Source organism: Stegodyphus dumicola, chromosome 10 (assembly GCF_044657685.1).
Source record: "Stegodyphus dumicola isolate Sdum_Otavi_A_Nest chromosome 10, ASM4465768v1".
Taxonomy (NCBI): domain Eukaryota; kingdom Metazoa; phylum Arthropoda; class Arachnida; order Araneae; family Eresidae; genus Stegodyphus; species Stegodyphus dumicola.
This window is the reverse complement of record NC_140777.1, coordinates 69,574,131-69,586,160: the sequence shown is the minus strand read 5'-3', so window position 1 is coordinate 69,586,160 and position 12,030 is coordinate 69,574,131. Positions and strand designations below refer to the sequence as shown.

Here is a 12,030-nt window from a genome sequence, read left to right as displayed (position 1 = left end):
AACAAACTAAGCAACTACTACGAACTGAGATGTTTTCCTCCTTTTATAAGCTTTTAAAACCACGCGCTAGAATTTTCCAGTACTTTCTCGAAATCAAAAAGAGATATTTATTTATTTAATGCACGCGCTCTTGTATTTTCAATTTTCCGGCTTAGCTTTCTTTTAATATTCGTCACGCGCTGCACTGCGCGAGAAATAAAACCATTTAATTTATAATTGAAGTAACATTAGGTTTTTAAATACCAAATTCGTAACAATAAGTTTTTCAACTATTTAATCTACATATTTAGAATAAGAAAATGTGTAAATTATTAGTAGTTAAATACAAAGTAACTAAAAAACATCTGGCAGAAGTGTAAAGTGAAATCGAGGAGACCTAACCAACAAGATTTTGTAACAGAATGAGAGAGCAGAAATGGTGCATTGAAGACGCTGTAGGATACAAGACGCTGTGAGTTAAAAGCATTCTGTTGATATAAACTGTCATTCTCCGTAAGAAATTTGAGAGATATGCATCACTACCCGAATTTGAAACTCACTGACATGCATTGTACTTATGGGAGTGCGAGTAAATTAAAACAGTTAGTCAAAGAAGGTACAGAAAACGATTCCTGCGTATCTCTTTTTAGCAGTACTCCGTTTCCATCCATAACCCTATAGATAAAATGCTTACCAGCGAGCCCCACGTTCAAGGGCGTAGTTAGAGGGGGGCAAGGGGGGACATCTGTCCCTGGGCGCAGCATCCGGAGGAGCCAAACTAATGTTACAAAATTTTAGAATTAAATATTTTCCATTCTTAGCAAACGGGTGGGGGCACGAAATCTTCAGCTGTCCCCGGGCGCTGAAAACCCTAGCTACGACTCTGCCCACGTTTGTGCAACGATTCATACCACTCGAAATTTGAGCAAGGTATAACAACTTACGCCAACAGAACTCTTTTATCTACCGGTCAGCCAAGTCTTGTAATACCTTAAAGCGTCCTTTATATACACCCATTCCATTACAAAATCTGCTAATTTCGATCTCCCATACCCGCCTTTATATTCTTGCGAAATATTTTTAATCCTCCTGTACATACTTACAGATATATGTTTATTTCTATATAGGTTACTTTTTTCAAATTAAATATGTTTCTTAATTCAATATATTCCTTATTAAATGTCCTCATTTAGTATATGATTATTAACATTAAATGTGAAAAGTTGAAGAATTCTTTTATGAGCTATTTTCAGTAATCTTTTGTTATCTGGACCGAATTAAGAAATGTATGTATGTATGGACATGTGTATGTATGTATATGCATATATGTGTGTATGTATATGCATATATGTATATACATATGTACGTACATGCATACATGAACGTAGATGCATGCATACATGAACACATGAATCTATGCATAAAGCCATACATACATACATTTCTGATTTCGTCCCGATAACAGAAGAGTACTCTATTTTCTTCTGTGTTAAATATAATATTCAATACATTTTGAAAATAAAATCAGAAAAAAGATCTTACTTAAACTGATGATTATGCTTAAAATAAAAAGAACCGGCATCAGAAAGAAAAGGCAAATACATAGTTTTATTTTCATACCAAATACAAAATAACTGAATTGCCAAAATAAGGCTTGAAGCTATGCGATGCCAACAGAGTAAACTTTGAATAAAAAATGTGGTAAATTTACATAATTTAATCATTATAGCAATAAGCAAAAATATATCTCTAATTTTGTCTAATTTTAAGCATTTTGATATATTTATGTACATTATATACATATATCATTCTTAGTAAGATACATAATTATGTTTTGAAATTTTTACTAAAAATTATACTTTATTTATACGTTTCATCAGAATTTTGAAAAACTAAAAGAAATTCAAATTTTTGACTAACTTTAACTATAAATTGTGTGTGTATTTGTAGTGATAAAAATGCGGCCAAATTATGCAAAATTAAAAACTGCTTTTTCAAAACTTTATACTTAAAACTAAGTGGCAACTACAAACATGAAATTGTTTCAAATTTTAGAAATGCATTCCTACATAATTCATGTAAATAAAATTTTGTTTTTGTTATGTTATTTGTTATTTAACAATTTTTGTTTAGTTATTCAACTGCAAAAATGGGAGAACTTGTTTGATTGGATACTAAAAAAAGAAAAAGATCAAATATCCAATAATTTCTTGCCCTAAGAAAATATTTTTCTTATCACGACGTTATTTACAGTGTGAGTACACAATTGTAAGATTAAGTTCGTGCAAAATCAGATCTTGCAGAAAGTAATAGTCTTTCTTCTTGATTAATTTACAATCCTTATAAGTAGGTACAACGTTTAGCATGGTCATGCAGCTTCCTGATTCTTTCGTAGAGCTTATCTTTTGGAATACTTCATAAGTCTGTGATTAGATTTTTGTGAATGTCTTTGTCTATTAAATTAATAATCTCTCAGTTTAATTTTCACTTTAGGGAAGAAGAATAATTCTGTCAAATCTAGTGAACAAGAGCGGTTACTTAAAGTTCTGACTAAGTAAAAGTGTCGTAAATAGAAACCACTTAACGAGAATGGAATCATGTGATGAAGCATTTTCCGTGCAGTTCAGGAAAAACTTTGTGAATTATCTATTTGCAGTCAAAAACGGCCAACAATAATAAATATAAATTTCGGTCTTTTCTGACCCAAGCAGGTAATTGCATTTTGTCTCGGAATCCTAAGCACCAAGTTTCATCTCGAGTACCGGTTTGTTTGGAAAAATTAAGATTAATGTCTGCTATTTGAGATAAATAATATTGTACAAAAATTCAATATCCTTTCCGTGCTTCAGTTTCTTTCCGTTTACTGTTTCTATCAGTGCATAAAAGATAAAAAAGAAAACAAATTTTTCTTTTCGCAAGATTATTCACAGCATTTTTGTGAGCATTTTTCTATTAACATATTATGACGTATATTTAATTACGACGTTCTACTGACGTCAACTGTCATTCTAAAAATCAAGTAAAGATTGTTCAAACCAGTCGTCAAGATTTTCCAATGTTCTCATCGATTCGAGACTGTGAAAGACAACTTATCTTGGGCTCATTATGAACATCTTCGAGTACATCTGTTAGTGAAACATCTTCGAGTACATCTGTTAGTGAAACGAAAAACATTGGATAATGTTAATACTTGATTCCCGTATCCTTTGCATAGCATATCATATATCGTTTACCATTTACTTCCTTTACATCAGAACTTCATTGCTATTCTTGCTCAGCTTTCGGATCCATGATATCAAATTATCACTGGATTAAATTCAATGATGACAGAAAATTTTCAGTCAGACATATTAGTAATGTGGAAAATACCTTAGGAAATTTATTTTTCACATTACGAATATCTTTAAAATTGCTTTTAAATTTTAAAATTACACAAAAATTACTTCCTTCAGCTGAGAATTATTCATTTTATTCATCATGAGAAACCAAGGAAAAGAGAAAAAATACAAGGCCAAGTACTCTCTAATAAATATATTGTCATCTTTAGCCAAAGTTTATAAAAAAAATGTTTTATAAGAGCATTCTGTGTAGATATAATCAATATCTCAATGAATAATTTGCCAAAATCAACGTACTTTCTTGTTACTTCCTACATGAGGAAGTGAACCACCATCTTAGCAAATAATATCATCATACTTGAAACATTTAATAAATGATAAAATTAATATTAAATTTAATAAATAAAAAGTCTTGCTCGGAAAATAAGGACCTTTCGTATTCTAAATTTTATACGTTCTTTTTTTGCGGAAATGAGGAAAGAATGAATGTTTGAAAACTAAATCAATATTTTAGGATTTCGTGTATGCTTTGAACTTCATTCATAGATAATACCTTGCTTGTTGCTTTACCCTCGACAGTTTCACAACTTCTCTAAAACTTCTACTAAGTTTTGAGAAATCTACAATCCATTTTTAAAGTTAAGTTAAGCTCGTAGAGATTTTTTTTTAAGCCGGAGACGTGAAAAATGTGCAATGCTGTCACCGGGACTCGAAACCTGAACCTTACGAATACTTATCAAGTATGCTGTTAATTGCACTATGAAGTATATACGCAAAGGAGGAAGAAAATACCTTAAATTCTACCTCTTTTAAATGGCGACTGGGTTGACGAGACCCAATCGCCAAATCCGAAGAAGTATCGTCCACCACGTTTTCGCTGGGACTCGAACCCTGGACCTCTCCCATACACGTCGATTGTGCTTCCAATTATACCACGCAAGCATGCGGAAAGGAGGTAGGAAATACCTTTAATCTCTGATACAATTCAGTATTTATAAAATGTAAATATGTAAATGTTTTGATTATTATTTCGCTCCACCTCATACATACCTAAATTAATTAATAATGATCGTTGTTGCTTGTCACATGAAATGTTATACTGTTTGGATTGTGTGAACTTAGCGAAGTATACTATTTAGCAACTTTCAATAACAAGACCAGTTTTGCAAGTACATCCATTCTGGTCAAATATTTCTTCGGTTAACTTTCTTTCAGTTCTTTCTTCTTTTCGCATTATTTATTAAATTCTATTGACATCAATATTAAATCACTTTCGCATAAAATTTCGGAAATTTGTGACTAAACTGTTAATGAAGGTAAAACTATTTACCAAAGAAGTGGCAGTTTGAATTTAAGATATTTACTCTGTTAACTAAAAGAAAGAAGGAAAAAGAGTAAAAGATAATTTATAGTGCAAAGTAGACAGCAAATTTAGTATTGCTAAAGATACCTCTTGCAATTCATAAGGAAACATACACCATATGCCTAGCAGAACATCTCTCTTCTTCACACAAATATTGAAGACATGGAATTTCCAGAAATGTTTCTCTTTCTGACCCTCTCCTTTTTCTATGCTCATTAAGGTTGGGTTTAAAAATTCGAGAAACTTCGAAATGTTGTTGAATTAGACGCTATTTCTCCAAATGTTGTCAATTACTTCACAGAGATTCATTAGGTTTAAAATCTGTTATCGCCATTTCTACCGTACCTTTTAGTAAAATGTGAATCAGAATTACTACAAGAACCGTGAAAGTCCTCAAATTTTCAAGAAAAAAAATACGCAATTGTTATTTATGCAGTGAATCATTAAAGCTTTGAGACTGGATTCATAAGAAGTTCAGATATGTAGGCTACAACTTGATCACTGATTTGTCTTCTACATATATTTCTGCTGTTAACATTTATATCTTGGTTCATTCATGGAGCTAATATACTGCTTCGTGTAAATCAAATTTTGGAATAGTTTTTCATCCTATTTTTATGGTTTTCTTAATCACTTAAATTATCTTATAAATTAACATTAAATGGCCTGTAAGATGAAATTTTGTTTCAAGGTTTGGTTTGCTGTATTTGATTTAAAAGAGGTTTGCAAAGCACTCGAGGGCTATCTGCCTAAGAAAAGGGAGGCTTTCGTGGAGGATTTTCTAAGGAAAACTGGTTCGTATACACGTTACACATGGGGAAAACGATGAAACAAACATGCAACAGCCCGTTAACGGGATTCGAACCTCGGACCGAACTACCAGTGTCTAGCGATTTTTCCTCTCGGCCGCTAATGGGACTCATTTCAAGGAAGAGAGAGTAGTTCGCAGATGCTAAATTCTAATGAGTAAGGGGAATGACTGACAGCAGCTACACTTTTGTTTTCAATAAGCTATTTCGTGACATTCGCATTATGCGCAGAGAACTTTCTGACTTCCCGTTGCTTAGCTAATGAATAAATAATGTCAGATATCAGTTGCATAAAATTAAATGAAGACTTTCAAAACTTCTCTCAGTAAACAACAATATTTTAACATAAGTATGTTGAAAATGCGTTGGTAAACATTGCCTCTGATTAGTGTACGGTAATTTCATTGAATCACTCAAAGAATTCAGTCCTAAGACTTTGCAGATGCACTGTACAAATTCATACATATATTGTTTTGTTTCTATATTTAAACCTGAAAACAACTAAAGCCCATAAAAATGGACTAAATCTTTATATTTATGAAGTGTTTTAAAAAAAAAATCTGATGTGTACACCACATGACTTCCTTGTACGCGAGCTGAGGTTTTAGCGACTTGGTTAAAATTGCTGTGTCGTCGGCATATTTCACTACTTTTGCATTCAAAGGAACCGGCATATCATTCGTGTAGATATTAAACAGAAGCGGTCCCAGAACGCTTCCTTGAGCCACTCCGCTTTTAATTCTTTTTCTTGAAGAGAGAGAGTCATTAATTTTTACCTGAAAGGTCCTGTTTTTAAGATAGCTTTTCATGAGCTTAATAAAACTGATGGGCAGATGAACAAGGTGCAGCTTGTAGAGGATACCCTCATGCCCCACCTTGTCAAATGCTTTTTCGAGGTCTAGAAAGCAGCTGGCGATTGTGTTCTTTTTTGCGAAGGAGTCTGCAATAAATTCTGTAACGTTCAGTAGTTGGTGCACGGTACTATGACCGGCTCTAAAACCAAACTGCTCTTTACATATAATTTCCTTATCCTCTAGATGTTGAGTTAATCTCGTTTGGAGCACACTCTCAAATACCTTTCCCAAACTGGGGAGAAGGCTGATCGGACGGTAGGAGTTTCAGTCCTTTGGGTTCTTCCCCGGCTTGACAAACGTAATTATCTGCGCGTGCTTCCACTGTTGCGGAAAGTAATTGAGCCTCATACAAATATTGACTATGTTTGTAATGAGGACTATGTAGGTTTTCTTGGGAGAGCTTTGAGAACCGTATTGGTGATGCTATCGTAGCCGGGAGCTTTCCTGGACTTTAAGCTGCTAATTATATTACTTATTTCTGTTGGAGAAGTTGGGTTGAAGTGATTATTACAATTTCTGTCAGCTAGATGGCTAATGAAATTATCGACTTCTTCATCTGTCTCATCATTATTAGAGGCATGATTGGTGAAAGTATTTTCTAGATGCTGCGCAAGGGCTTCAGCCATATCATGTTCAGAATAAGCAATTCCACTACTGGTGTGGAGAGGACCAATATTTCTGTTATAGAACTACCAGTATTCCTTAAGGAATTTCCAATACGCCAGACTGTATTCGGAGAGAAATCCAAGGAGTCTAAGAAATCTTCCCAACAATTTGATCTGTACTGTAGGAGAAGGGTCTTGATGTTCCTAAATTTTCTGTTCAGATTTCTTTTAACAGTGGGATCGCCTGTTCTTCGCCAGATTTTTGCTGTGGTGTTTTTGGCTTTTATTTTCTCAATGATGTGGTCGGGGAGCTTGTCTTTCTTATAATCTTTGAATTTGGTGGAATCATCAAGGGCTTTCTTAATTTTACTATTGATTTTAGTGATATTGTACTCAATGTCTACAATATTGGCAAAAGCCGGGTGTGCAGGTAATTGTTCCAGAGAATTATTGAATTTCTGTCAGTTTATAATTTTCTTTAAAGGCAAGGTCTTCTCAAAGCCATGATAAGTAAATTTAACAGGGAGATGGTCAGAGGTTAATTGATTAATCATCTGTAGGAAAGGGATTTGCTGGATATTTTTTGTAATAACAATGTCGAGAACATCCGAGCTGCCTGTATGATGATACCTGGTAGGTTCCGTTGGTCCAAAAATTCTAAGGTCATTCGTAAGAGCATAGCTATAAAGTTTGTTGCCATTTGTGTTATTTCTTTGAGAATTCCAGCTATGATGTTTAGAATTCAGGTCCCCTGCTATAATAACAGGGTGAGTGATATTGTTAAAAATTAGCAAGTCATTGTTGGTGAGAATGTTTCTGGGGGAATTATAAGCCGAGATGATGACAACTGGCTCATTTGTGCGCGAATGCACAACGATCGCAGTGGTTTCAATGCTGCTGCTATTGGGAATATTAAACTCTTTGGCATGCAGATGCCTTTTAATTAATATCATAGTACCGCCGCCCCTGTTATGGTCTCTGTCCGTCCTGAATGCGTTGTAACCATTGATATTGAACTTACCATTAGGTCTGAGCCACGTTTCATTCACTAGAAACACAGACTGAGCCATCATATGTTTGAGAGATCGGACGTGTGTCGTTTCGCTCCTGTTCTTCGAGATTTTCTATTGGAAATTCTGCCGCCGAAAGTGCGCCGTTGGTTTTAAAGTGTGTATGAATATCTGCTGCATGCGTGGATACTTTGTTTATGTGTGTGTGTGACCATTTTTTACGGAGATATAAGTGTTTTAGTGCAGTAACAAAGGATTATAGGCTGCTGCAATTTCAGCGGACTTCTGTTCACTTACCTCGCCGCCTCCCCTACGGAAGGTTCCCGCCGGCCAAACACGTGGCACCGAGGTAGGCTTAACTTTTTGCTTGAAATTTTCTAAGTCCATAGATTAGACAATTGTTTTCAAAAATCCATAACTCTTCAAATTTTAGTGATTTTCATACCGGGTTATGTTCAAAATGTGTTAAATTTTAAGTTCTATCTTTTTGTATTACTTAATGTAATCTTGTATTGATATTTAACGAGATAGGATATAATAGCTATGTTTTTATGCACTTATGCTAAATTTCACTCAAATAGGCTTAACTGTATTTTCATATGTATTTGCTCCAAAGGGTTTGTCCTTTTGGCAGTTGTTTTTTGCGAAATTTTTAACATTGTCGAGAAGTTGAACTTTTTGTCGAGATCCAGTTCTCGTCATTAGACTATTGTCGAATCTCACTCGACAAGTGTTCGGTTTTCGTTTTTTGACATTTGTATTGATTAAAATAGTGTTTTAAGTATATTTCTTGATCTCTCAACTGTCTTATAATATTCCTTAAGCATTGTTTCACTTTTTTTATGGTTTTTTTATGTAATTTAATTAATTTTACTGGACTTAGTTGTTTCATATTGTGAAGATTGAAATCTATAATTTCTGCCTATATTTAGTGTCTTGCTATTATAACTGCTGATAATATACCTCGATATGTATTTGAGTCAGTTAAAATTTTAGTCATTCTGCTGTCTAAACATTACTTTGTGTATATTGATTAGTTATACAGGAATTTTGCTTGTATTATTCTCTGTTATCACGTGTCACATAGACATTTTAATCTGATCGTTCTTAGTGACTTTTGGACATTGCACTTTTAGTCTATGTTTTGTTACTGCTCTTTACTACTTTATAATGTCTCGTAAATCCGTTTTAAAAACTGCCAGAGAAACATCACAGGGGGCTACTAGCGCACCCGATTTGTTAGACTCTGACTTACCTTATGCGGATAAAATTACACTACTCTGTGCTGATATACGCAAAGTAGCTACCACCAGCAGAGGTGGCAGAATCCTCTTATCTTCGGACCTTCGAGAGCATCTGTTACAATCTCTGACAACTTTGCAAACTTTGGCCTTACAAACTTTGGCCTTTGGAATAGGTAAGCCTGAGGGCTTACCTATTCCAGAATTGGTGGACGCTGAAGTCAATACATCTACCATACTTTGCTGTGAAGCGGTTCGACAACATTCTTTCCAGTCACCAGTTCTCCCATCTACAGCTGACCAGGCTTTGGCTCCTGCTCCATCTTTTGCGGATATTGTTCGACGACCTAAAAAGCCTAGCCTTATTATTCGTCCTAAAGCTGACACTACTAGTGATACGCTTAAAGAACAGCTTAATACCAAAGTTCCTCTCTCACAACTTAAAATTGGAATAGATCGTATTACTAAAATAAATAACGGAGGTTTGGAGGTCTTCTGTCAAACCCCTGATGATGTTGCGACACTCGAACAAGAACTCACGCGCTCTGATGTACCAGCAGATGTCAGTAGACCAATCAGACGAAAACCAAGAATTGCTATCCATGACTTGCCGGGATCAATCACACCGCAAACAGTACTTTCAGAACTTAGCGGAGCCACGGGATTGCCAGAAACAGCATTCACGATGCGATTCCGTCTCAGGGAACGACGGAAAGGATACATTAAATGGATTGTTGAATGTGACTCCCCAGGTTTTGCTGCGGTCATGCGTCGACGAAAAATTTTCGTTGGCTGGCAAGCTCACAGAGCCACTGAATTTATTGGAATTAAAAGATGCTACTCCTGTCAGCAATATGGCCATGTGCAAACAGAATGCAAAAGTAAGCGAAAATACTGCTCCTACTGTGCAGGAGATCACGGGCTCAAAGATTGCACAGCTCAAACACCTGAATGTATCAACTGTGGCGAAGCCAATAATCGTTACGGTGCCAGATATGACTTCGCCCATCCCGCCTACCACCCCGATTGTCCAGAGTACCAACGTCGCGTCCAACTCATCAGGGCAAACACAGACTACTAACTTCAATCCTTATAGTCTAGCATCAGGTAACTTAGTATCTGATTCTTCATTGGATCATATACAAAAAGATCTTAATACCACTCTTCTGCAACGAACTTTACCGACGGAATGTCTACAAATAAACCTTCAACATGGTCGAGCTGCGACGGCACAGACTGTAGAATATGCTACTTCTGAGCATATTGACTTCATCTTAATCCAGGAGCCGTATTGTCTAAATGGTAAGGCGGTTGGCTTTCCACTGCACTGGACACTATATCAAAAGGAAGATCCTTTACTTCCACCCCGTGCAATTATTGTCAATTGTAATCCTTCCTGGTCTCGTTTACTTGTCACTGCGCAGCGAGATATTGTTGCTGGTCTTCTGGAAGTTCATCATCTGACAGTCCTCCTGGTTTCCATTTATTCCTCACCGTCTTCAGAAATCGAACCTGTGCTCTCTGCGAGGCAAGATTTACTGACCTCAATTCAAATTCCAAATTTGCTCTTTTCTGGTGATTTTAATGCCCATAATGTTTCGTGGGGATATGCTACTACGGACGTAAAGGGTAGACTTCTGGAAGATTTTATATCCAGTTTTAATCTCGTGAAACATAATTCACATGATGCTCCTCCGACTTTTGATCGTCAACATTCACATGGTTGGCCAGATTTGACTTTGTCTACTTTGCCTATGGACTCTCTTCTTCAAGATTGGCGAGTAATTGAGGGTCTAAGGCCAATTTGGCTTCTTATCATTCTCGTCTTCAATCTCTGCATTCTCGTGAAGATCTACAAAATTTTACTAGTGATCTTATGGCTACCATTCGAATAGTATGTGATAGTGTTTTGCCTATTCGTACCACTAAGAAGTTATGTACATTAAATTGGTGGGATGCTCAGTTTCGTACTCAACAACAAAAATGTAGAGCTCTTCGACGTCGGCTAAAGCAAGAGCGTCGAAATAATATCAGCTCCAATACTCAACTTCTTTACCGACAGGAAAGAGCATGTTACAAACAAATGATTATAGGTGCCAAATTAACTAGCTGGCGCAAATTTTGTTCTGAGACAACATCTGTTTATGGTATTCATCATAAGATTGCGACCGACAAGCTGTTTAAGCCAGCAACTTTCCATCTTTTACCTACAGTTAGTCCTAATAGTCACCCGACTGAATCAACTCTATGAGAAGTCCTTGACACGGTTTTTTCTACAGATGATAATTCAACTGATTCCTCCTTTCATCAGACTATTCGAAATCAAACTTCTAGTCTTCAAACACCAGACGATGTTATTTTTACTACTCAAGAAATTCGGCGAGTCTGACGCCAACTCCCTAATAAGCCCGCACCGGGTCCAGATGGTGTTGACTATCGTATTGTCAAATTGATTATTAGCACCAATCTCAGTCTCTTCCAAAGCCTGTTTAATAAGCTATTCAATAGTGGAACTTTTCCTTGGCCAGGTGATCTTATTTTTAAAGAAACACCGTGATCCAGCCCGAGCCGATTCTTATCGCCCTATTTGTTTGTTGTCAGCTTTTGGCAAAACTTTTGAAAAACTTCTTATGGGACGACTGAGATTTCATTTGCACTCAACAAATTATCTGTGTCCTTTTCAATACGGTTTTCGCACCAAAAGATCAACACTGCATGCTTTAAAGGAAGTTCAAGATACCATCCTGCGCAATAAGTTCTCCGGCCACCACACAGCGTTTATCTCAGTGGATTTAAAGAGCGCCTTCGATACGCTGTGGTGGCCGGCAGTT

The 12,030-nt window shown here is 35.9% G+C and overlaps 1 protein-coding gene across 1 annotated transcript in view; it reads right to left on the bottom strand.

Annotated features, from left to right (window-relative positions):
- LOC118180099 (uncharacterized) overlaps positions 1–8,018 on the bottom strand; it is a 32,317-nt gene extending 24,299 nt beyond the window's left edge. The window contains exon 1 of the mRNA XM_085825124.1: positions 7,970–8,018. Coding sequence (XP_085681250.1) covers positions 7,970–8,018 — 49 coding nt within the window. The remainder of the gene's footprint in view (positions 1–7,969) is intronic.
- Between the last annotated feature and the right edge of the window lie 4,012 nt (positions 8,019–12,030).